The following is a 27,221-nucleotide window of genomic DNA, read 5'->3' on the forward strand; positions in this document are numbered from 1 at the left end:
TTAGATATACCAAATAAACAAATCATAACGGTATCAATATTAAAAACAAGCAAAGCATACATAACCGATATACAGTAATGTATTTATATCCTGAACTAAGTTAACACATTAACTACTATACCCTATAATATTAAACACTACACCAAATTGGATCTTCATCAGGACAACTTATCTTTGAACTTGACATAGTTATCCACTGCTTCTATTGTGCGGATAATGCAAATTTGGAGTTGTGCGCACGTTGAGTTACTGTGTGATAAGTGTTTCAATGTACATTTGCCTGTGTTGTGGATTAAGCTTTATTAACAAAGAAAAGGATCTCTAGGCCAGAGTTAATCGTGGCGCATCTGGAACTGCTCAAATCAAAATAAGAATGAAAAAAGTGTGAAAAATGTTCAAAATGGATCAGCTTGCGAGGCATTTTATTGCGCATCATTCGCAAGTGCAAGACTTGTGAATAACAGAACTCGCTCGACTTGCAGATTTTTGCTGTTTCCATCTGTTGGACGACTTGTGGATTAACTGTAAGCTAATCGTTGATTAACCATGGTTAATCCACAAGCAAGTTTGTGAATTAACCGCGTCATGAAAACATAGTGAATATAATTTATATATGCTCATCTACGTAATCAGCTAAGCACTCTCTCTTTACGCATGCTTGTATAATGTGTATGTGTGCGTGTATTTGAAGATCACCTGCTGTTGATGTGACTGACACAGACAGAGAAGACGACATCACAACTGCTGGAGTCGTCACAATGATCCCCATTATAGTCAATGTCATAAGGGTTAGAGAAGAGAGTGAAGGCAAGTTCGACGTCATAGTATCCACTAGAGAGTGGACAGGGCGTCGGTTGCTGCGGACAGCTGACCTCAATTCCAAATGTTAAACTATAAACGAGACAACAATGTGTATTAACAATAAGATCAATGTTTGGCAGCGCTAAACAAGATAAAAAGTGAAAGTGTTTACTTTTATCTTACTTGAATTCAAAGTGTAATCAAAATGCATAGCTTATGACCTTTAACTTTTTCGCTACCAAATTAACTTCTTTACCCGCACATAGTTACATATTTGGTAAAACCTAGTATTTGACACGGGCGCCTATAAGTTATCATAAGTTCTGAACCACAGAGTCTATACAAAATGTTCTCATGCCAAACTAATCAGCATAAAATTTCACTTCGGCTGATACCATAAAAAATGCCTCAAGATGTTGCGCAATGAGCTCCAGCACTTTTTCAGCAATTTCCGCTGCGACCGTTAGCATGTCCGAGTCGAACGATTTATCAATATTGAAAATATTAAAATAAAATAAGCACTTTCAGTAGTACTAGTAGTACTAGTGTTCAGTAAAAGTAAGCTAAAGCTTATTGATCTATAACTAGTGAAACATCCTGAGTTGTAATGCGTCTGACAGAACTGGTCATTGCTAAGAAAAAATTGTAATAAAAAATAAAGTTTTCGCAAATCAAAACTCTGCTCAGGAGAGGTTGTAAACATATTTTTGTTGGCTCAACGCATGCAGATAATTGTTTACTTCTGTTTAAGTACAGATTAGGATAGGTTAATTAATTAGTTACTCATTAATCAGAAACATTTTGTACAAAGTCTACCAGAGTCACACCATGCGGCTCTTGGTTATATTCAAACGTTTTGCGGAGTCGTACTACGCGGCTTGTTGTAGCTAAAGAGTTGAGAAACATAAAAGAAAGTCTAATGGTAAGTAACTCATAGCGACATACAAACAAGTAGTTCTGAGGCCAAGTGTGTGAATAAACTCGATGAAATACAGACAAGAAGTGGCTAAGTACATACTGGGATGGCTTTAATATTCGATCTCCGTCAGCAAGGACCAACGCTGCCGCTTTACCAGGGTAGTCAGAATATTCGTAAAAGAATTCATCAACTAGATCATAGTCAATGAATATATCGTCTCCGTCGAAATCCCAGACAGTTATTGTAATACTCACACCCTATGGGAAAAGCACAAGTGATTACAAAATATTGAACAATGTAACTCAGCATAAACAAGTACATTGTATATGGTAGGGCAAACTCAGTAATAATATTAGCTACTGTACAGTGAGTTTCAGACAACAGTATGGAGTACTGTACCCTCAGTCATGTTTAATAGGATGAGCTACTGCACAGTAAGTTGTAGGCAACAGTATGGAGTACTGTACACTCAGTCATGAATAAGATTATGAGCTGTGTAGTGAGTTGCTGACAATGATGTCACTCATTCAATGAAAGATACCTTATAACTTTGCTAGCTACTCTTGACTGTACGCGTCACTAATACTGTTTGTACAAAATCTGAACACTCGTATAAAAAACCCTTAGCAATTAATTTAAATACAGATGAGAGCTTTCCTATCACTGGACTAAAAAGGAGATATAGTACTGCATTGAAGCTGTGGCTTTTACTTAAAGGTTTGGTTGGACCATGTTCAGGTAAAATCATCAGTTAAAGATAAAATTACACAAATTTTTTGTAGATTTTATCAAGAAATTATTGGTAATTTTCTATCATTTGCAATTGTTTTTGATGTTTGAAGCGATTTTATTGCTAGGATGTTTTAAAATTAAAATCGATAAAACTTATTTGCGAATGGAATGCTCTAGTGACTAGTTATAAACTTATTTGCGAATGGAATGCTCTAGTGACTAGTTATAAACTTATCTGCCTATGAAATGCTCTAGTGACTAGTTATAAACTTATCTGCCTATGAAATGCTCTAGTGACTAGTTATAAACTTATCTGCCTATGAAATGCTCTATTGACTAGTCATTTAATAAGAACTGCTTACAAAATGCTAGTTGAAGTGCCTGAATACTTCAACCAATCATAATAAGCTTTACTGGAACTGTCACATGATTTGACCTTCAATGACAAACTCGATCCACAAACTGCTAGAGTATTTTACATTGTAGGAGTCTACAAAACCTTTAAAAGTCTGATGCTAGTAAGTTTAATTAAAAGGGAAGGAAGTAAACGTAGTCCTCTATCTATCGAAAATGATTCAGTTTTATATAATCGGATAACTGATCAATTTAGCTATCACTTTTTGCGCGATCGATCGCTGTATGTTGAAGGTTTGAAGACTCTCAATTCAGCCGACAGCTGCTGTAAACTATAATCCGCAATTCTTCTTAGACATCAAATTACTGGATGCTACAGTTGTTTTTTGGCCCGTGGCAAAAGATGCATTTACAATTAACCAGTTACAAGAAAACTGATGCCTCAAATAAACTTAAATTTGGTAGTTCTACATAGAAGACTGCCTAACATCAACAGATCAGTTCAATGAAAAGTAGCCTAACAAGACCTACCAGTTTGTAGTTTTGCTAGTACCTTTGCAGCTAGTTAAAAGGTTAGAGGGGGCTAAAGATTGCAAAAACAAACAAAAACGCATAGCAAACATATCCGCAAAATGCTAACTTACAATAAATTTCTCATAGCCAAGGTTGATAATGAGTGGATTTGTAAAGCCGAGAGTGTCATTGCTGAAAACAAGTGATTGGGTGTCTGTGCTAACACTTGACTGCTTCTTCAGATAGCCGCAATCACTGTAAGAGCCCAATCACAGATTATCACAAATCATTGTAACATTCATAAAATACTAAACAGGTCACACCACTATGAATAACCTTATATGGTCACATCACTCCGAATTACCATATTTGGTCACACCATTCATGGATTACATATAGTCCCATCATTTATAGATTACCAAATATGTGCACATCATTCATTGATTACCGTAGATGGTCACCTCATTCATATACATGTATTACTGTATATGGTCACCTCGTTCATATATTACTGTATATGGTCACCTCATTCACAAATTACTATATATAGTAACCTGAGCTTCCTTTTCTCTTATTTTGACTTAGAATGTGTAATATAGTATGAACGGGATGTTGTTTTTTGTCATAGTATTTCACGAACTAAGCTGCAGCTTGTCTAATAAAGCAAAAGCCTTTCATACGAAGAACAACCAATCAAATCAGAGCTTCTTATAAAGATGCACCACTTGAGCCAAGCATGGGTCTAATATTTAGCTATAGAAGAAATGGCTGCTAGTGGATTTAATTATGTTAAGAGAACTTCTGCAACTGCAAACAAACGTTGAATTACTTAAAGGTTGACTTGCAACAAAATTCACATTACAGTTATTTGGTATCACAAGATTCACCATGTCTTACTCTGTTGTGTTGTAGGTGCCAAATATATGGAAATGTGATTACAAGCTCTTAAAAGCTCAAAAACGAACAGTTAATCGCAGCCACGCGACACCGCCGTATTTTGGATTCTCTTTCCAAAACGGCTCAAATGTGACGCATTTGTGAGAGATGGTTTCTGTTTACACTTTCATGCAACCTTATTCATCGAAATATTTTCACAAATATACTTCACGCATTCAATAAAACCATGTCTATTATTCTTACACGTCTGTTTTATTGTCATTGTAATGCTGTCACTTTTAGCGGTGCTATCTTATAACTTACCGTAAAAATTCATTTAACTTTTTAACCTTACCTCGAAGGAGTACATATCATTGTCTGATAATCATGACGAGCCTGTTGGTCACCTGTGATAATCGAAAAGTGCTGAAAAAACTTATTTGCAAAGTATTGGGTCACATGATCAGATTACGACTTGCCGATTAGACCAGGCCGAAACAAAACTGTAAAGTAGCGAGCATCTATATTTGATACGGGGTCTTCGGTAAAACCCGAAGTGTTTGTCATAAACTAGTACTATGATAAGTTTTATATTGAGCTTTGTATTGGCCTTTCAATTCACGTGAGAACATATATGACAAGACGATAACCAAATTTCATGGCTACGTCATCGAAATGAAGAGATTCCAATCTACGGCGGCTTTTTGTTTTTGAGCTTTTAAGAGCTTTTAATCACATTTCCACATATTTGGCACTTACAACACAACAGAGTAAGACATGGTGAATCTTTTGATACCAAATAACTGTCATGTGAATTTTGTTGCAGGTCACCCTTTAACATTTTTGGAATTGAAAAACCATGGCTTCTAATAAAGTGTGATTGTATAACCTGACAAAGTTGAAGTACTTTGTAAGTATACAAACAGATATCAACCTAGCTTTGAACTTCTGCGGCGTCGCTAATTATGGGTTTGAAAATCGTGATAAATTACCTTCTTCCAAGTTTGCTGATGCAAAGCTCAAACATTAGATCACAGTAATCGGAAGCCCCAGGATCACAACTCTTGCCAGTTGCCTTTAAGTTGTCGGGGTTGTCATACTCAAAGAATGCCAAAGAAACAATAGTGAAGCCTTGTTCATGGTCACATACTGGTGGTGGCGTTGTGGTTGTGGGTGTAGTTGTTGTTGTCGTTGGAGTGGTTGTTGTAGTGGTGGGAGTAGTTGTTGTCGGTCTGGTAGTAGTTGGTGGATCACCTATATGGATGAGAACAAGCAAGGAATATGAATCTAATCAGATGGAAATGAAGGAAAGAATATAATAATCATATAGTTATGTGTTCATTCTTTGATAGATATCTCATAGGTATTTTAAAGGTTGACAATTGAACCTCGCTTTGCAAATGCGTTATTAAATGTATAATTATTATAGTCAACACAATAAAAAATAAAGGCACCTGAAAATGAGGTTTTTACATATCAAAGCTTTTTAAATTGAGCATTTACATGATGCAAAATGATATTGTAGCATTAGCATAAATGGTCTAATATGGGTAGCATACACCTGCACGGAGCTGACTAACCTTAGCATAAATGGTCTAATATGGCTAACATACACCTGCACAGAGCTGACAAACTTTAGTATAAATGGTCTAATATGGCTAACATACACCTGTATAGAACTGACAAACTATAGTATAAATGGTCTAATACCACTAACACCTACCTGTATAGAACTGACAAGGTTTAGTATGAATGGACTAATACTACTAACACCCACCTGTGTAGAATTGACAAGGTTTAGTATGAATTGACTAATACCACTAACATCCACCTGTATTGAACCGACAAGGTTTAGTATGAATTGACTATTACCGCTAACACCCACCTGTGTAGAATTGACAAGGTTTAGTATGAATTGACTATTACCGCTAACACCCACCTGTGTAGAATTGACAAGGTTTAGTATGAATTGACTAATACCGCTAACACCCACCTGTGTAGAATTGACAAGGTTTAGTATGAATTGACTATTACCGCTAACACCCACCTGTGTAGAATTGACAAGGTTTAGTATGAATTGACTAATACCGCTAACACCCACCTGTGTAGAATTGACAAGGTTTAGTATGAATTGACTATTACCGCTAACACCCACCTGTGTAGAATTGACAAGGTTTAGTATGAATTGACTATTACCGCTAACACCCACCTGTATTGAACCGACAAGGTTTAGCATGAATTGACTAATACCACTAACATCCACCTGTATAGAACCGACAAGGTTTAGTATGAATTGACTATTACCGCTAACACCCACCTGTGCAGAGCTGACATTTCTTTTTACATAATCTAGCAATGGCAGGATCTGAACAGTCTGACAATGGGCATAATGGATCATCAGGTGTTAGACATGGTGGAAGAGTGCGACAATTGCGAGTTGGAGCCATTGTAGATGTGCTCTTTGATCGAGAGCAAACTCCACACAAGTGAGGACAGACCCTTCTCGTATATAGTGAGAAGCAGTGATAAAGCTCACAGAGTACCTGCAAGAATAGTGATACGGTGTTGCACCTGCATTAGTAATAATCCTTCTATAGAAGAAGGATTTGAAGCTATATTTTGTTGAGGCTTTTTATTGCTTTTTAGCCAAAAGGGTTGACTTCAAAAATAGCTCAGGTATGTTTAGTTTTTCCTACAGTTTTACATGTAAATCAACTCACCCTTTGGAGCCGTGGTCACAAGCTCTACAGATCAAACAAAATAGAAGAAAATGATGAGCAAAGCCAGCTCTACCAACGACTAGCTAGAATACAACCACAAAGGTTGTAGCTCGGCGCTTTCGTCGTATAAAAATATATTTGATCAGAGCTACATACATGCAAGCCTTACCTCATCATCTTCCTCGCAGGTAGGCGTGCGTTCATAAGACTGGGGCTCTCTTGGATTTGAAAAGCAGGTCGTAATGCAAACTTCGGGAGGAGTTGTAGGAGCTAGTGTAGTAGGTCCACAAATCGGTAAAGTTGTCGGTACTGTTGACGCAGTTGTGGTTGTGGTGGGAGTAGTGGTAGTTGTTGTAGTAGGTGTTGTAGTTGTGGTGGGTGTTGTAGTAGGTGTTGTAGTTGTGGTGGGTGTTGTGGTAGTAGTTGTTGGTGTTGTGGTGGTAGTTGGTGTTGTGGTGGTTGTTGGTGTTGTGGTGGTTGTTGGTGTTGTGGTGGTTGTTGTTGGTGTTGTGGTGGTAGTTGGTGTTGTGGTGGTTGTTGGTGTTGTGGTGGTTGTTGTAGGCGTCGTTGTGGTAGTTGGTGTTGTTGTAGTAGTTGTCGTCGGTGTTGTGGTAGTTGTCGTAGGTGTTGTAGTAGTAGTGGGTGTTGTTGTTGGCTTAGTGGTCGTTTTCAGCCTTGGCACTCTTGTGTGACGTGCTGGTGTGCTGTATGTCACCGGTAATGGGCATCCTGTTTGTATTGCTAAGGTCAGACTGCAAATAAAAACTAAGACGTAAAAAAGAAAAACTGAAATTATTACATCAAGTAAATGGTTTGTTGATTTGTTGATAAGGGTATGAGGGGAAATATCTCAGAGGATTCTCAACCAGCCAGTTAGCATGAATTAGAAAACCTTGTAGCGTACTACATAAATGTGTGCAAATTTTCACGATATAAAAACATTTAAAATGCTATTTATATTCATCTGCATTTATGCGCATGCATATAAATTAAATGATAACTTATCCTTTGCTATAATAGTACAGTAAAGCAGCATTCTGATGATTAGTACACCAGTTTGTTACTCACTAGGATTTAGGCGGATTTCTAATTCCTGGAAAAGTAGTGATCTCAGGGATGGCGCCAGGGAGGCCCGTAAAGTTGAAATTAAATTCATCAACAAGATCATATGGAACAGATTGTACTTCATGATCTGAATCCCACACAGTGATATAGACATTCAAACCCTGTAATACAAGCATTTCATACAGTGATATAGACATCTAAACCCTGTAATACAAGCATTTCACACAGTGATATAGACATCTAAACCCTGTAATACAAGAGTTTCACACAGTAACATGGACATTTAAATCCTGTAATACGGCAGTAAGTATGCATGTAATGCACACTATCTGTACAGCACTATTAGTTAGGACTGCAGATGAACCTGTTTCATTCACATGTAGATATACGCAGAAGGCCTGCAAGTAAGCTATCCGCTTGTGAAGGTATGCATGAGGTTAAAGACAAACCTCGAATGTATCAGTTCCGAGGTCAACTATGACAGGGTTAGTAAAACCATTGTATGTATAACCAAACTTCAGCTCAGTCGTCTCCGCCAATGTGCCAGTGATTTCATTAAGGTAGTAGCAATCCCTACAAGTTGAAGAAAACAAGATTGTTTATTTTACATTACAAACTCTGTGTAATGGCAGAGCTTTGTTACGGTATAGGCCTTCTAGTCACCGCAGTCGTAGGGCCGAGCCTTTAAAACACCGAGGAAGGCCCGGCCACCGTTAGGGCACTCAGGCTACCGAGAATAAACCAAAAAAATTGTAAAAGAGAAACCAAGCGTAGAACAAAGGAAAAAGGGCGGAGCCTAAAACGAAAGTAAAAGTATAAAAGAAGATTCGATAATTTTGAGAGAGAGGTATGTGCACCCTCTCTGCATGCTTTGAAAGTGGTTTACTGCCTGTTATGCATGTAAACTTATATATTTATTTAGTAAATATATATTTCATTGGCACTAAACATTCGGTGTTGTTGATTGACTGCCTTGTGAAGAGCAAAGGGAACTGACAGTTTCTTTTACATGTGAATCAATTGATCATTGAAATCAGCAACCAAAACATGTAAGGAAGACATTATGTCATCAAAATGACCTATTGACCGCACTGGATAGTGTTTACCAAGCTAGTTACTGGCCATAGTAATCTATAATGTAACATTCACATAACTCTATAATGTTTTCACTAATCACCTTAACTCGATGTGATGCCACAACCATAGTATATTCATGAGTTGAAATAATTTTTCCAATTATTTTAAATAATAGTTTGAATCTAAAATCATTGATCATGCATGCAGAGCAGATAGGTCTGCTCTGATCTGGTTGATGACATTTGAAGCCAGGCGACCTGCGAGAAAAAAAATTACACAATCTCTGGTCATTGTTACCACGAGTGCAGAGAAACACAACAACACTTTGCATTGCGATTATTCACCAATATTTATCGTGGCACATAACATCGTTAGGAGCTCAATTAACTGAAACAAATGCTGATTGCTGTATGTTATGCCAGCCATCAGCACAAACCAAACAAAATACATTTTTGTCCAAACATGATTCGATCAGACATCGAAAAACACAACTACAGATGGAGTAAGTGAAATGAAAATGATTTTTCTGTACTTTGTGTTTTTAAAGTGTCCAAATAGACATATACTTCCAATTAACTGTAATTAACTGACTAAACACAGCTTGATATACAATGATTGACATAATATTAAAGATGAACACTTAAATAAAATTTTAGTAGATCCTTTTAAAAAGTATCGATATATTTTTATCATTTGCAGCTTTTCGTGATGTTTGAGGGGACTGACTACCAGGATGTTCAAGACTAAATCAACCAAACTTGATCGCATAAAAATGCTCACATCAAGTGAAAATGCGATTATGATGTCTATAGTTGCAAAGAGACCGATAGAATAGAGACACGTAATGCTGCAACTTGAGCGTAATAGCCGATATTAACTAAAACAACGATAGCAACTAGTGATGTCATTTCCAACGTATTTTTCTTCTGAGTGTTTTTACCGCAATCAAGTTTTTTAAATTTTAGTCTTGAATCGTCCTGGCAGTCAGATCACCTCAAACAATCGCAAATAATCGCAAATAATAGAACAATACCGATACCTTCTGACAAAAACGACTAAAATTTTGTATAAGTTCATCTTTAAAGCCATGAGTACAGTCAGCATCTGACATCTAAACACTGATTAACATGACTCTCTTACAGAATTGAATGGCTCACCTCTCTGTGTCTACATCACTCACACAGATCTCAAATACAAGGTCACAGTTATCAGCAGTGCCATTAGGAAAGGTCACGCCGGTGTCACACTTGATGCCCGTAGACTTGTAATCAGACGGGTTGGAGTAGTTAAGGAAATTGATGGCGATGAAAGTGTAGCCCCGTGATATAGGGCATCGTAGCGGAGGCCTTGATGTGCTCAATACTGTTGTTGGAGTCTCAGTAGTTGGTGCCTGAGTAGTTGGAGGTTTTGTTGGAGCAGCGGTTGTTGATGGTCGTTGATGCGGGCACGTTGCCTTCAGCTCCATACTCAACCTAGTTAAGATTTAGGAACTTTGACTTATTCAGACATTATGGAATGATGGTAAAAACTTGCGGGTAGATGGATATATAGTTAGTTATTCAAACAAGTCAGGTAGGTAAATATGAGCTTATCATCGGATCTATAGCTCAGCATGTTAGTAGTATCTCTTTTATTACTTTATTGGCAGTGATTTCATTTCAAACAGAAATGTTTTTCAAATTATCTCACACAAGAATCGTAAAAACGGGCAACAGTTAGCAACTAAAGATTGTATGTGCGAGTATGTGCACAATTATTTCTTTGTTCAGCAATATAGCCACTTGGCCTATAGGGTAGCTCGACTATTTGCAGACCTGAAGATTTCGAGTTCAAATCCAGTGTGAAGCCGATTTTCCATTCCTAAAACTTGACCGCTATAACATGACACACAAATGACAAACATACAAACATTGAGAATCCTATCGATTGAAGTCATGAGTACAGTCAGCATCTGACATCTAAAAAACTGATCAACATGATTTTCCTACAGAATTGAATGGCTCACCTCTCTGTGTCTACATCACTCACACAGATCTCAAATACAAGGTCACAAGGTCTAAATTTTCTTAGACTTAAAAATATCCAATATACCAACAAGCTATTAGTGCTTGAAACTTACCTTGATGCTCGACAGCGCCTGCTCCCACTGAGTGTAACTTCATGCACTGGAGATCCTCGCGGCTTGGTGAAGCTATAGTCAAATGTGTCAATGAGAGAGTAGGGGTTGAAAAAATCGTCATCGTCTTTATCATAGACTGAGATCGAGATGTCGACACCCTAAAAGGGTTAAATATCTTAATTTATCTTTTGGTCAATTTCTTACATTTTCATTGGTGAACGAGGAAATTAAGGATTCTATTTTATAGTGAACTGTAGTTGTTCTCCTATCCATAGTCATAAAGTTCTAAAGGCGTGGCCAGATGGCAGCTGAACTGAAGCTTTAAACTAGACATATCTAAGACAAAGCAACTAAAGTTTGTCAGAAGTGGCTGTTTTTGTCGCAGCTGGACATAACAACAACTGAACTTAGTTTTTGTCTTATGGTCAAATGATTGTATTTGTTGTGACCTGAATCACGATTGAATTGATAGTTCTTTGAAAAAAAGTAAATATTGTACTCGCTAAAAATATGTTGTCCAAGCTTCGGTGGCACCTGGCTGAATCAAATTGAGCATGACTGAAACAGTTCAGCCGCAAGTTTATCCACTATTGCTGCTTTGACTGCTTCGCCCTATCAAAGGTTATGCTGCTGTCTGCTTCCACTCAGTTCTCACCTAACCTCTCCATACCAGACCGGGTAGGCCATTCATTTGTGGTGGCTAGAAATTAAAACTTCTGCGAACATGCTTCAATATTTCGTGAACTACCATTACACGATTTGATTGGATGAGGGGGAACTTACATTAAACTTGCCAAGAGGAAGAGCAAAGGAGATAGGGTTTTCCAGGTTCTGGTCAATGAACTGACCGAACTTAACGAAAGTGCTTCTGGCCACAACATCTGTGATCTGCTGATAGAGTGAACAGTCTCTACAAACACAAAGATCTCTGAATAGTCACACAGCGAACAATAGCAAAAGCGAAGAAGCTAGGTTTGCTTTAGAGCTAACCACTTTAGTCAGTCTTCACGTTACGTCTTTACGTTACGTCTTTTTGTTATGTCTTGATATTACGCCTTCGCTTTACGTCATGGAATTATCTTTTGCCAGCAGATGCTTGATGGCAAAAGATAAAATATGGCAAAAGATGTTGACAACACAATTGATAAACATCTAACAAAATTATCAATCAGCTAAACAAAACTGGAGACATACGGTAATTCAAGAAGCAAACATACTTTTGACCAGGACGACTAACACATATGTAGATAACGATGTCACAAAAGTCCTGTCCACCAGCATTTGTGCCGATATCACATCTTGAACATGTGAACAGTGTGTCTGCAAGATTCTCGTATGAGACAAGCTTGAGAGTGAATTCTGAGTAGCCATTAGGTACTGAGGGACATAATGAAATGGCAGTGGTTGTGGTGGGAGTTGGAGTTGTGGGAAGCATGCAGCTACTCCTGACCACCATCGCCAATCTAAAATAATAACCATCAACTTATGAATTATCTTCTATTTTGCACCTAGCAAAACCGATTTAAACTTACCATCAGCCCAATGGTTGTCAAGCTACCCTATTTGTACTTACTCCAGTACATCTTCAAACAGCTTCGTACAAAGCCTGATAAATTTCACCACTTGAGCGCATCCTTAGGCATCACTCCAGTTGTTCTCAGTCAAACACATCTCCAGTAATTTATAATCTAGTATGTCTCACATTACAGTGAACACCGCTTAACAGATGGCAATTTTAAAGAAAAATAACAGCTTTCTTTAGTGGAAAACCTTGAGTTTAGATACCATGAGGGGCGTGAAACTGCCACAATAGTATGACCAAGTGAAGTTCTGCAAAATTTAATAATACTGAACAATACTAAAATAAAAAAGGCCTGTTATAACTCACATACATTCAAGTCTTGTTCAGAATTAGATCAGAGTAAGTTTCGCTTGTAAAGATCAATCAATGCATGTTCAAAGGCAATGCTCTGGTTGATGGCGAAGAACATCCGTTAGCAAATCTAATATGAAGCTAGTACCTTGTTTTGGGTGAGTTTACTCTCTGGCCCTGCACAAAAACATCTTCAGAGGCTCCATCAAAGACATTGGTAAAGTTGTACTCGAGAGTATCTACCCTCTGATAAGGTGTGCGAGTGTTTGATGTGTCCTGATGCCAAATCTCAAACCAGATATTTGCCCCCTGTGCACGAGCAAACATATTCTACTAAAACACTGCATCAACAGAGGTGAGTCAATTCAATATTGTGATGTGCTAAATATGGCAGAAAAAGAAAATTTTTTTGCTCATTGTGTCTCATGTATTTCTACTTACAAATCTTGGACCCAATTTAGCAGCAACTAGTTGATTTAATATCCAAACGTTCAATCATGGATGATAAAGAACAACTTGTATTACCTGCCACCTGTTTGAGCCGGTCGTCATTTCTATTGGGTTGCGGTAAAGACCATCGATGACGGGGCCAAACTGTATGACTGGTGTCTGGCTGAGCCTACCAGTCACCACCTGTCCATAGGAGCAGTCCCTGTCGGCAGAGTAATTACCATATAAAACAATATAAAGTGTCACACAGAAACTTAGAATCAAGCTGATCACTACAAACATTATGAACAAGATCACAACTAACATGGTACAATCTGAACTCATCACTAGTCAAGATCACAACTAACATGGTACAATCTAAACTCATCACTAGTCAAGATCACAACTAACATGGTACAATCTGAACTCATCACTAGTCAAGATCACAACTAACATGGTACAATCTGAACTCATCACTAGTCAAGATCACAGCTAACATGGTACAATCTGAACTTATCACTAGTCAAGATCACAGCTAACATGGTACAATCTGAACTCATCACTAGTCAAGATCACAACTAACATGGTACAATCTAAACTCATCACTAGTCAAGATCACAACTAACATGGTACAGTCTAAACTCATCACTAGTCAAGATCACAGCTAACATGGTACAATCTGAACTTATCACTAGTCAAGATCACAGCAAACATGGTACAATCTGAACTCATCACTAGTCAAGATCACAACTAACATGGTACAATCTAAACTCATCACTAGTCAAGATCACAACTAACATGGTACAATCTGAACTCATCACTAGTCAAGATCACAACTAACATGGTACAATCTAAACTCATCACTAGTCAAGATCACAACTAACATGGTACAATCTGAACTCATCACTAGTCAAGATCACAGCTAACATGGTACAGTCTGAACTTATCACCAGTCAAGATCACAGCTAACATGGTACAATCTAAACTCATCACTAGTCAATATCACAACTAACATAGTACAATCTGAACTCATCACTAGTCAAGATCACAACTAACATGGTACAATCTAAACTCATCACTAGTCAAGATCACAGCTAACATGGTACAATCTGAACTCATCACTAGTCAAGATCACAACTAACATGGTACAATCTAAACTTATCACTAGTCAAGATCACAACTAACATGGTACAATCTAAACTCATCACTAGTCAAGATCACAGCTAACATGGTACAATCTGAACTCATCACTAGTCAAGATCACAGCTAACATGGTACAATCTAAACTTATCACTAGTCAAGATCACAACTAACATGGTACAATCTAAACTCATCACTAGTCAAGATCACAACTAACATGGTACAATCTGAACTTATCACTAGTCAAGATCACAGCTAACATGGTACAGTCTAAACTTATCACTAGTCAAGATCACAGCTAACATGGTACAATCTGAACTCATCACTAGTCAAGATCACAGCTAACATGGTACAATCTAAACTTATCACTAGTCAAGATCACAACTAACATGGTACAATCTAAACTCATCACTAGTCAAGATCACAGCTAACATGGTACAATCTAAACTCATCACTAGTCAAGATCACAGCTAACATGGTACAATCTGAACTCATCACTAGTCAAGATCAATGCTAACATGGTACAGTCTAAACTCATCACTAGTCAAGATCACAACTAACATGGTACAGTCTAAACTCATCACTGGTCAAGATCACAACTAACATGGTACAATCTGAACTTATCACTAGTCAAGATCACAGCTAACATGGTACAATTTGAACTCATCACTAGTCAAGATCACAGCTAACATGGTACAGTCTAAACTCATCACTAGTCAAGATCACAACTAACATGGTACAGTCTAAACTCATCACTAGTCAAGATCACAACTAACATGGTACAATCTAAACTCATCGCTAGTCAAGATCACAGCTAACATGGTACAATCTAAACTCATCACTAGTCAAGATCACAGCTAACATGGTACAGTCTAAACTCATCACTAGTCAAGATCACAACTAACATGGTACAATCTAAACTCATCACTAGTCAAGATCACAGCTAACATGGTACAATCTGAACTCATCACTAGTCAAGATCACAGCTAACATGGTACAGTCTAAACTCATCACTAGTCAAGATCACAACTAACATGGTACAGTCTAAACTCATCACTAGTCATGATCACAACTAACATGGTACAATCTGAACTTATCACTAGTCAAGATCACAGCTAACATGGTACAATTTGAACTCATCACTAGTCAAGATCACAGCTAACATAGTACAATCTAAACTCATCACTAGTCAAGATCACAGCTAACATGGTACAATCTAAACTCATCACTAGTCAAGATCACAGCTAACATAGTACAATCTGAACTCATCACTAGTCAAGATCACAGCTAACATAGTACAATCTGAACTTATCACTAGTCAAGATCACAGCTAACATAGTACAATCTGAACTCATCACTAGTCAAGATCACAGCTAACATAGTACAATCTGAACTTATCACTAGTCAAGATCACAACTAACATGGTACAATCTGAACTCATCACTAGTCAAGATCACAGCTAACATGGTACAGTCTAAACTCATCGTTAGTCAAGATCACAACTAACATGGTACAGTCTAAACTCATCACTAGTCAAGATCACAACTAACATGGTACAATCTGAACTCATCACTAGTCAAGATCACAACTAACATGGTACAATCTAAACTCATCACTAGTCAAGATCACAGCTAACATGGTACAATCTGAACTCATCCCTAGTCAAGATCACAACTAACATGGTACAATCTGAACTCATCACTAGTCAAGATCACAACTAACATGGTACAATCTGAACTCATCACTAGTCAAGATCACAGCTAACATGGTACAATCTAAACTCATCACTAGTCAAGATCACAGCTAACATAGTACAATCTGAACTCATCACTAGTCAAGATCACAGCTAACATAGTACAATCTGAACTTATCACTAGTCAAGATCACAGCTAACATAGTACAATCTGAACTCATCACTAGTCAAGATCACAGCTAACATAGTACAATCTGAACTTATCACTAGTCAAGATCACAACTAACATGGTACAATCTGAACTCATCACTAGTCAAGATCACAGCTAACATGGTACAGTCTAAACTCATCGTTAGTCAAGATCACAACTAACATGGTACAGTCTAAACTCATCACTAGTCAAGATCACAACTAACATGGTACAATCTGAACTCATCACTAGTCAAGATCACAACTAACATGGTACAATCTAAACTCATCACTAGTCAAGATCACAGCTAACATGGTACAATCTAAACTCATCACTAGTCAAGATCACAGCTAACATGGTACAATCTGAACTCATCCCTAGTCAAGATCACAACTAACATGGTACAATCTGAACTCATCACTAGTCAAGATCACAACTAACATGGTACAATCTGAACTCATCACTAGTCAAGATCACAGCTAACATGGTACAGTCTAAACTCATCACTAGTCAAGATCACAGCTAACATAGTACAATCTAAACTCATCACTAGTCAAGATCACAGCTAACATGGTACAGTCTGAACTCATCACTAGTCAAGATCACAACTAACATAGTACAATCTAAACTCATCGATAACCAACATTAAAATTGAAAGCGTAGCATAAGTTTCCTACCTTTTGCCATATGGACTAATGCAGATGTCCATGACAAGGTTACATGTTGGTCCACAAGAGAAACCATCATAGAGGGTGCTTGTAGGATTGCTGTACATCTCAAGCTCTATGCTCAGTATCCTACACGACAGAGACTTGCATCAGTAAGAACAGTCAATATAAGATCATATTCTTTCATAATCATGCAGACTGAAGAGACAACCAGATGGTAAAATACAGTAAAATAAAATAACGCTAATTTATTTTAGTACATTAAAACTTTTACAATATATTATTTTACATACAAGTTGCTTGATATCTGCAAGTATCTGTCATGAGCATATCCTATAGTGGGAGTGCCCACACTTTCATGCCTCGAGGGCTACTTTTCGAATGACCAAGTCAAAGAGATCAATTAGTAGTGGCGGGGAACTGCGTACTTTGCAAATTACAAAGTCAAAATAATCAATAATAATATACGGCATATATATTATTATATATATCAGGTATATTATAATATATATAATAATATTATATATATAATATTATTATATATATAATATTATTATATATATAATATTATTATATATAAATATCTATATAATGTATATATTTCTCAAAGTCCGTGTGTCCATCAAAAATCCAGCTATAGACCTTAAAATCTTGAATTAAATATTACCTACCGATGAGGATTCGATCTCGCACCAAGCCGTTCACAGGTCTTACGTCTAGCTCACTGGACTATGGAAGTCGAAGTTGCTGACCAACCAACATAAGGCATTATATCAGAGCTATACCTAACTGCTTTACGTATGGCGCGGGTCATAGCATAACGTCACGAGAAGCTGTTCGCTCACATTATTAAACTGCCTAATGGCCCTAATAGCAAAACTCTCACTACTTCTCATTGTTTATAAGACAAAAAACCTTTCTCACGATATGTAGTTTGAAAGTTAGAATGACAAATGTTGTTATATGTTAAATACAAATCAATTTTTTGTCCAAATACTCTTCTATTACACGGGCAACGCCGGGTGGCACAGCTAGTTATTATATATATTATAATATATTATTATAATATATCATTATAATACATATAATAATATTATATTTATTATTATAAATCTACTACATATATATTATGTATCTATATATGCACACAAATAATATTATTTATATACACAGTATAACACGTGAATAACTGAACTCTCCCGGTGACAGCTAAAAACATTTTTGGTTATTATCTTACTCTGAGGACTTGCATTAAAGTGATAGAGTGATAGAGTGAAGTGATAGATTTCATATTTCCGACATGATTCAGCCATTGCACTAATTTCTTAACAATTTTTGTAGCAGAAATTTAGCTCATCAATTAAGACATTAGGACGATACACTCTGTATGTCGTGGGACACGTACAAAACGATAACTCAGATTCGTTGTCGCGTATGTAAATCAATTGTTACAGAGATGGAGTATGATTGGTTGAATAAAGTTAACATGAACTGCACCGCTGCATGTTAACAGGTAAACATGAATGTCGATAGACGTCGATCAAGTGGCAAGCTTATTCGAGAGGAGAGACATTCCGGCATAAGACATTGGCTCTGCGATCGACCGGATCATCCCTGGTGATCGACTAGTAGCTCGCAGTCAGCATATTAAGCTACCTGTCGCAAGGGCTGGTGCCAGCAGAAGCTAAACAACGTCTGTTGACAAGCTTGAAGAGACTCAGTCAATACCTACCACATTGCTCGGCTGTTCTGACAGCTAGCAAAAGGTACTGGACGAGTAACAACAGGAGTTGATGTTGTTGGTGCGGCTGTGGTGGACGTGGTTGTGGTCGTGGTGGTAGTAGTGGTGGTTGTTGTAGTAGTACTCTGAGTGGTTGGTGAGTGAGAGGTAACTGGAGGTCGTCTTATTGTTGTTATAGGGGTTGGGCATGTAACTCTTATAGAGAATTGCAATCTGGAAAGAAAAATTACGAGGCAACAATAAGACAACAATTAATAATTCAGTCAACTCTCATTGCAGAGAGAGAATAGACATGTGCACAAGTCTGCTTTGGTGTTTTATTTTAGCGGTTGGCCAACTATAAATAGTATTGTCTACCATATCTAAAAATTGATTTGAATAACAAGACCCTTCCACCACAGATAGTCATATACTGCTGTATTACTGACATGCTTAGTCCAGTAATCTTGATCATTGACACCTACGCATTTACATCTATGCATTTACATCTATGACAAGTTGGTCAAAATAGTTGGCAGTTATAAATTAGTTGTAAAAGTGTATGATGAAGCGGGTTGTAAAACATGCAAAACGCTTCAAAGGATTTTGTTTGAAGATTAGATGCCTAGGTTAGCTCTTCTAACTTTTTTTGGAGTATCAATTATCAAATGACTCACAATGATTTAGGAGCATCTCTCAAGCCTGGAATAGTAACCTCTCTTGGGATGGCACCCGGTGAGCCAGTAAAATCAAATGAGAATTCATCGACTAGGTCAACAGGAATAGTGCTACTGTCATCATCTATATCCCATACAGTTATGTAGACATTTACCCCCTGAAATATATGAAGCGGTGCCTACCAAATCATTCAAGATAGAAAGCATGCAAACAGCGGTTTAAAAATGACACGCATGTATCCATGTAGTAAAGTGTTAGTCTCCTATCATCTCTCAACATCATATCGCTATCCTCCACATATGCCTTTTCTTTAGCCAACACCTCTTCACCTTCTCCACACATACTCAGCAAGCTTCTTGACTGTCAATCATACTTTAGCTCCAGGCCTCTATCCTCCACACCCTCTCATTGTCCATATTTACCATACTAATACTCGAATGCAATATGCAATAATAGAGATTAGTGAGAGTGCTAAGATATAGTCAATAGTGAAAAGTAATAAAAGAATATAAGCAACGTAAAAATACAAAAAAAAGAAGTTAACAGAATAATATGTTAATAAGGAGAAAATAAATGAATAGAAATTAACAATAAAGTAGATGAGCAGAGAAAAGGTTGGATAAACAGAGAAAAGGTTGGATAAACAGAGAAAAGGTTGGATAAACAGAGACAAGGGTGGATAAACAGAGAAAAGGGTAGATAAACAGTGACAAGGGTGGATAAACAGAGACAAGGGTGGATAAACAGAGAAAAGGTTGGATAAACAGAGACAAGGGTGGATAAACAGAGAAAAGGGTAGATAAACAGAGACAAGGTTGGATAAACAGAGACAAAGGTGGATAAACAGAGAAAAAGGATGAGCTGTGGGGTAGATAAACAGAGGAAAGGGTGGATAAACAAAAAAAAGGGTGGATAAACAAAGAAAAAGGTGGATAAACGGAGAAAAAGGATGAGCTGTATGAGAATAAATTAGGAAGATAGTACGACTTATGAAAAAATAAAAATAGAAAGGTATACCTTATAGATGTCCAACCCTAGATCGATATCTAGCGGGTTGGGTATGCCACCTATATTTGATCCAAACTGAAGTAAAGTTGTCTCTCCTAGCATCGATGTCGTCTCCTTAATGTATCCACAATCTCTAATAATTACAAACGCAAGGATGAAAAATGTAGTTTAATAACCTTTTAGTAAGCTCAAACTGTATTCTAAATGACAGCTATTGGCACTGCTACGTCAAAAATCTCTTACTGGTATAAGAAAAATGTATGAAATACTCAGGACATCCTAAACAACCTGTTGTATTAGATTACTTTAACCTACATCAACTACTACCAGTACTTTTAAGGTCATTGTTTAGATGGATGGCAGACATGCTAAGAATATTAGTTGACCAGTACAAAACTGTCACCTTGGAGTTAGCATAGGTCAGGCCTACATCGAAAATCCCTGACCTATTTGTCAAATGTTTGGCCTATTTGCTGAATGATAGACCCATTTGCTGAATGTTTAACCTATTTCTATATGTTTAACCTATGTTTGATCTATTCACTACATGTTTGACCTATTTGCTGAATGTTTGACCTACTTGTCAAATGTTTGAAATATTTGCTCAATGTTTAACCTATTTGCCATGTTTTACCTATTCACTACATGCTTGACTTATTTGCTGTGTGCTTGACCTATTTGTTGAATGTTTGAGCCAAATAGGTTTTACAATACTAAGTTCAAACAAGGCTCCCATAAGTTTGGCAAACAGTGATGAAGCTATAATGGCTATTGGATAAAGAAAGTTTTATGCTTTTTTAAATATTAATTTGAGTAAAAATCACACAATTCTAATTTTTGCAGATTCTAATAGACAATTGTTTGAGATATTCATTCACTAAACAGCTGCCTAAACCTGACTTGGGTTAACAGTTGCAAATATTAATAATACAGTCAATATTTGACTAATAGTTGCCTTGTTGTACGGTGTTTTCAATCGATTCTGCGCAATTTTATAAGTAATTTTTAACCTACATGTTGAAATTTGTTCGAAAAGTTGCAACATCGTAAATCAGTACATACTTTTGCCGTTCTGGCTCACTTGGTTTGGTTCTACAGTGTTTGAACAATATTAGATAGTTATATAACTATAGTTATATAACTATATATAGTTTATAGTTATATAATTATAACTTTATAGCCTTTTATAGTTATAAAACCAAAGCTTCCATGAAGATAAGCGTGAGTAGCGGCAATGGTGGGCAAGAAATGTAATGCTGTTTCTTAATTCAAACCTCATTTTATTGGCTATTGATTATTGACTATTGCTTTATTTATAAATAGATGAAGTAATACTCAATAAAATAAGGTTTTTGTTGTCACTTCACCTTTAAACCTTTTTGTAATTTCTTTCTTTGAGACAAGGAACAGCATTAAATTCAGTTTCTTAAACATGATTTGCCTTTTTATCAAGTTTTATATAACGCACAGGTATTAATTTTATTTATACTTATTTACGATTAGGTTTTTTGTGCTAAAAAAAATTAAATAAAGATGATCCATTCTACTAAAATTATTTAATTTGACATATGACGAAGTTGACATACAAAACCAATATTAACTTTGTATGTTGATGTTGAACTGTTTTGCTGTGCTTATGAGTATCTTGAAGATGACCTGAAAACTATTTACCACTCACCTGCTGTTAATCTTGCTGATGCAAATCTCAAACGCTAGGTCACAGAGACTTGAGTCAGGGTCACATCTGACATTAGTCGACTTTGTGTCATTAGGGTTATAATAGTTCAGGAAATCCATGCGAAGTTTTCTGTAGCCAGTTTTGCTATAGCATGGCAGGGGTTTCATGGTAATTTCTATATCAAAGAGTTGTAAAAAGTTAATCATAGCTTGTAGGTAAATGGTAAGTGGTATCAATTGCCATGGGATACAACAGACAATCACTGACATACTCATAAACAAGATGGAACATTAATGTTCATCTATACCTGAAATTACTGTTGAGTGGCACCAGTGTTGAGTGCACCAGCTACAACGCGATTGAGTTTTTAGCTATGATGACTGTCTTGACTGTATCTCACTAGCGGCAGTGAACAAAAAATGCTTTTCAGTATAACTTTACCTGGTTTTCGCAATCATATACTTCAACAGATTAGAGATTACGTAGAACACTTTTACAATAAAAAAATCAGGAACACTAAAAAATAGGCCTACCAGGAGTGGTGGTTCCTGTAGTTGTAGTAGGAGCCTCGGTGGTTGTAGTAGTCACTGTAGTGGTTGGTTTTGGAGTAGTTGTAGATGAATAGCACAAGCCACACATATTTGGACAGTAGAGAACTTTACGACTGTCCGAGCAGTGAGACTGAACGCAAAAACTGTTATCTGGTTTCGAGCAGTCAGCCACAGTTGGTGATAGTATAACTTCAGTGCAAGACAAGGAGCAGTAAGGAGTGGTGGTTGGGGGTGTTGTTGTAGTAGTTGGTGTGGTGGTGGTTGTGGTGGGTGTGGTCGTTGTAGTTGTTGGTGTAGTAGTGGTAGTTGTTGGTGTTGTAGTTGTTGTGGTTGGCGTTGTTGTAGTTGTAGTTGGTGTTGTGGTTGTTGTAGATGTTTTCATAGGCGTTGTTGAAGTTGTTGTAGGTGTGGTTGATGTGGTAGTAGGTGTAGTTTTAGGAGTAGTGGTTTTGATTGGAGTTGTGATGGGTAAGGTTGGACGCGGTTTGGTACTGAGTGTAGTTTTACTAGGACAGCCAGCCTGTATTCCCAGACACAACCTGCCAAGGTAAAACCAAAGTAATATTTTGGAAACAGTAAAACCAGATACATGAGAATATAATGACAAAACTTTACAAGGAGCAAATCAATAATTAATAATTGGGTTTTACCAACTAATTGTACTGACAGCTCTAGCATACCCTGTTGGGTTCTACCAACTAATTGTACTGACAACTCTAGCATACCCTGTCGGGTTCTACCAACTAATTGTACTGACAGCTCTAGCATACCCTGTTGGGTTCTACCAACTAATTGTACTGAGAGCTCTAGCATACCCTGTCGGGTTCTGCCGACTAATTGTACTGACAACTCTAGCATACCCTGTCGGATTCTACCAGTTAATTGTACTGACAGCTCTAGCATACCCTGTTGGGTTCTACCAACTAATTGTACTGACAACTCTAGCATACCCTGTCGGATTCTACCAATTAATTGTACTGACAGCTCTAGCATACCCTGTTGGGTTCTACCAACTAATTGTACTGACAGCTCTAGCATACCCTGTTGGGTTCTACCAACTAATTGTACTGACAGCTCTAGCATACCCTGTTGGGTTCTACCAACTAATTGTACTGACAGCTCTAGCATATCCTCTTGGGTTCTACCAACTAATTGTACTGACAGCTTTAGCATACCCTGTCGGGTTCTACCAACTAATTGTACTGACAACTCTAGCATACCCTGTCGGGTCCTACCAACTAATTGTAGTGACAGCTCTAGCATACCCTGTTGGGTTCTACTAGCTAATTGTACTGACAACTCTAGCATATCCTGTTGGGTTCTACCAACTAATTGTACTAACAACTCTAGCATCCCTGTTGGGTTCTACCAACTAATTGTATTGACAACTCTAGCATACCCTGTAGGGTTCTACCAACTAATTGTACTGACAACTCTAGCATACCGAGTTGGATTTTTTCTCTTGCCATCAAAGCAGTCTCGTGTCTCCAAGCCTGCAGGCCTCAGGTAGTCAAAATCATACTCATCCACCATATCATATGGCAAAAACTTGTCTGTCGGGTCAGAGTCCCAGACAGTTATCAGCACATTCACTCCCTATGCAATGACGGAGAAATATGTCACGCGCATTGGTAGAGCCAAATACATTAGAGTAGAGCCAAATACATTATGTAAACTCGGCAAAAATAAATCAAAATGTTACCACAAGTTTCTGGAGAGGAACTACTTTATAGATGCATACTATTTGCCTAACTCCAGTACATAATGTAGCTAGCAGCTGTCTAATACCATTTATTAAAGTAAAAATTGGCATTCACCGTGACAACATTAGCCTTCAAGTCTGACTGCATTCAAGTGTTCTGTCACTCAGAGTTTAAATGAAAAGTTGTTAGAGGTTCCTGCGTCAGATAGTCTTTAGGCGGTGTAGAAGGTTTTTCAGAAAAATACATTCAAAGTGGTTATAATTTAGTAATGTGTAGTGTTGGTTCTTAACTGTTGTATACAACCATAGAGTAGTGTGTAGTGTTGGTTCTTAACTGTTATATACAACCATAGAGTAGTGTGTAGTGTTGGTTCCTAATTATTATATACAACCATAAAGTAGTGTGTAGTGTTGGTTCTTAACGGTTGTATACAACCATAGAGTTGTGTGTAGTGCTGGTATATACAACTTTTATATATTATATAAAAGTTGCCTAATAAAACTTGCTGTCTGTATTGACTGGCAGACTCGGTACTTCGCAAATGTTCAGATAAACAACATGCTTTGAGCCTTATAAAACATAAAGCACAAAGGAAATTTTGTATAACATGAAACGGCGCGTTTCTTGAAATTGTACAAAAAACAATATACTCTCAAAGTCATATAAAAAACTATAGATTCTGAGAATCTATTAATAAGAATTCAACATGATGGAAAAAACCAGCATTAACTCTATGAAACCTAAATTTTTGCGCATTAAGCAGGCAGCATAACTGGCCGAGTTTACGTGGAGCTGGAAAATCCAAATTGAGACAAGGTACCTTAAACAGGATAAGATAACTGCTGAAAAGCCCTCTAGTCAAAGAAAATTTATGATATTAGAAACATACCGACTATCATTTTGAAAGGAGAAGTGATAAATTACCTTCCATTTTTCTTGTGCAAGATCAACTATCAACGGGTTATTGCCATTAAAAGCAAAATAGCCAAAGGTGATGTTAGTGGCAGCACCTACTACTTCTGATGTGTACTGCTTGTATCGACAGTCACTGCAACAATAAATATAGGTGCAATATCTAATATCATAAAATATTATTACTGCACAAATTCACGGCTTGAAACCTATCTGTACACTAGCCAATAATCTACAAAAAACTTTGGCTGCTTTTAGTGATTACAAATTTGCGTTGAAAGAGAGCACAATGACAGAGCTACAATGCTTACTCATAATGGTTTGAGACATAAAATACAAATTAAGCATATATATATTACTTTATTGGCAATAATTACATTTTAAATAAAAACGTTTTTCAAATTATGCTATACAACAATAATAAAACAAACAAAGATAGAAAAGGGCAGCAGTAAGCTACTGAAATTGAATAAATAGTTTGACAAATAGTGTTCAAAATACCTTTCTCTGCTAAGAGAGCAGATATTAGGTGGAAGACTGTTAAAGCAGCTAACAATGATATTTTTAAAAGAATTGGTAGTGTTGTATGCAATGTGTTCATATTACGTAGGTTGAAATGAGTTGAAAACCTGCCACTGTTATATAAAAACCGAGGACACAAACCATTAAAAATCTTGAAACCTTGAACTGAAGTAAAATAAACATTTAGCATAGGTAAAATAAAAAGATACAAAGATTTGGAAAGATCATTTGTTGGAATAAGATATGCTGGAATAAGATGTAGATTTACAATTAATCGAAGCTCATTACGCTTAAAATGTAATCCCTATCAATTTCAGATTCTAAACAAATTTTGTCCAATATTCATGACAAAATTGCGCTGTTTTGTTGTAAGCAGTTCCAACAGTTCAATCTCTGCAGCTTTCAGTTTTTTTCTCAATTTTATATTTTGTTATATGTCTTTGTCAAGCCGGATAAGTGAAGATTCTGACTTGATTTTTCTAGTTTTAAGCGGTGCAAATTTATTGACAGCTATAGAAAATTAGAGTTAATAAATTAATCTTATCATTAGTGTTCTTTGCAATCAGAATGTAATTCCATCTGATGGAGGAAAGCTCATTGAAATATTGCCAAGCATGAATCTGGAATAATACTTATAAATACCAAATTATGGTCACCCATAGACAATTAAAGTACTCCAAAAAATTTGGAGCAATGAGAAAAATTTGTGTAAACCTCAATTGATGTCGAAGAGTTTGCAGTTACTCTTGTTGGTTCACCAATCGACTGTTTTAAAGACAAAGGATTCCATATTTTGCTTTTCCAATTGGAACCTTCTTTTTTGTTCAACAAGTTGACATACAAATGACTTAGTACCAAAATTTTTTCCCTTTTGTAATACTGTAGCACTCTTTCACAAAGTCGAACAATTTTTTTATCCAATCTACTGTTGAACTTGGAGATCTATAAACAAAAGACACTAGGTAAGGTCTCAAAATGATTCGAATGACTATTAATAGAAATACAGTCATCAATTTCATTAATTGCCAATTCCAAACGCTTGAAATTATTGATGAGGTGAATATAGCGTAAAGAGCCACCACCCTGGTTATCGATCCTATCATTTCTTATCACATAGTAATTGCGAATTTTAAAGTAACCCTTGCCATGACCAGCTTTAAGAAATATCTCAAAAAAAGTTTATTTCCAATTTATACTTGAGAATCAAATACTTGACTGCACCCATTGTGGAAGATAAATCTCTAATATTTAAATAGGCAATGAAAAATCCTTTAGAGAGA

The 27,221-nt window shown here is 36.8% G+C and overlaps 1 protein-coding gene across 1 annotated transcript in view; it reads right to left on the reverse strand.

The window, feature by feature from the left end:
- Window positions 1–692: 692 nt before the first annotated feature.
- LOC137393955 (mucin-2-like) overlaps window positions 693–27,221 on the reverse strand; it is a 60,794-nt gene continuing 34,265 nt past the window's right edge. Inside the window, exons 29-50 of the mRNA XM_068080668.1 lie at window positions 25,432–25,555; window positions 24,249–24,400; window positions 22,787–23,343; window positions 22,254–22,428; window positions 20,585–20,708; window positions 19,567–19,724; window positions 18,902–19,123; window positions 17,179–17,298; window positions 13,575–13,701; window positions 13,198–13,358; window positions 12,394–12,639; window positions 11,960–12,086; window positions 11,177–11,334; window positions 10,215–10,529; window positions 8,430–8,553; window positions 7,984–8,141; window positions 7,085–7,667; window positions 6,513–6,738; window positions 5,188–5,449; window positions 3,451–3,574; window positions 1,820–1,977; window positions 693–891 (exon numbers count right to left, since the gene is read on the reverse strand). Coding sequence (XP_067936769.1) covers window positions 693–891; window positions 1,820–1,977; window positions 3,451–3,574; window positions 5,188–5,449; window positions 6,513–6,738; window positions 7,085–7,667; window positions 7,984–8,141; window positions 8,430–8,553; window positions 10,215–10,529; window positions 11,177–11,334; window positions 11,960–12,086; window positions 12,394–12,639; window positions 13,198–13,358; window positions 13,575–13,701; window positions 17,179–17,298; window positions 18,902–19,123; window positions 19,567–19,724; window positions 20,585–20,708; window positions 22,254–22,428; window positions 22,787–23,343; window positions 24,249–24,400; window positions 25,432–25,555 — 4,600 coding nt within the window. The remainder of the gene's footprint in view (window positions 892–1,819; window positions 1,978–3,450; window positions 3,575–5,187; window positions 5,450–6,512; window positions 6,739–7,084; window positions 7,668–7,983; window positions 8,142–8,429; window positions 8,554–10,214; window positions 10,530–11,176; window positions 11,335–11,959; window positions 12,087–12,393; window positions 12,640–13,197; window positions 13,359–13,574; window positions 13,702–17,178; window positions 17,299–18,901; window positions 19,124–19,566; window positions 19,725–20,584; window positions 20,709–22,253; window positions 22,429–22,786; window positions 23,344–24,248; window positions 24,401–25,431; window positions 25,556–27,221) is intronic.

Source organism: Watersipora subatra, chromosome 4, assembly GCF_963576615.1.
Source record: "Watersipora subatra chromosome 4, tzWatSuba1.1, whole genome shotgun sequence".
NCBI classification, from domain to species: domain Eukaryota; kingdom Metazoa; phylum Bryozoa; class Gymnolaemata; order Cheilostomatida; family Watersiporidae; genus Watersipora; species Watersipora subatra.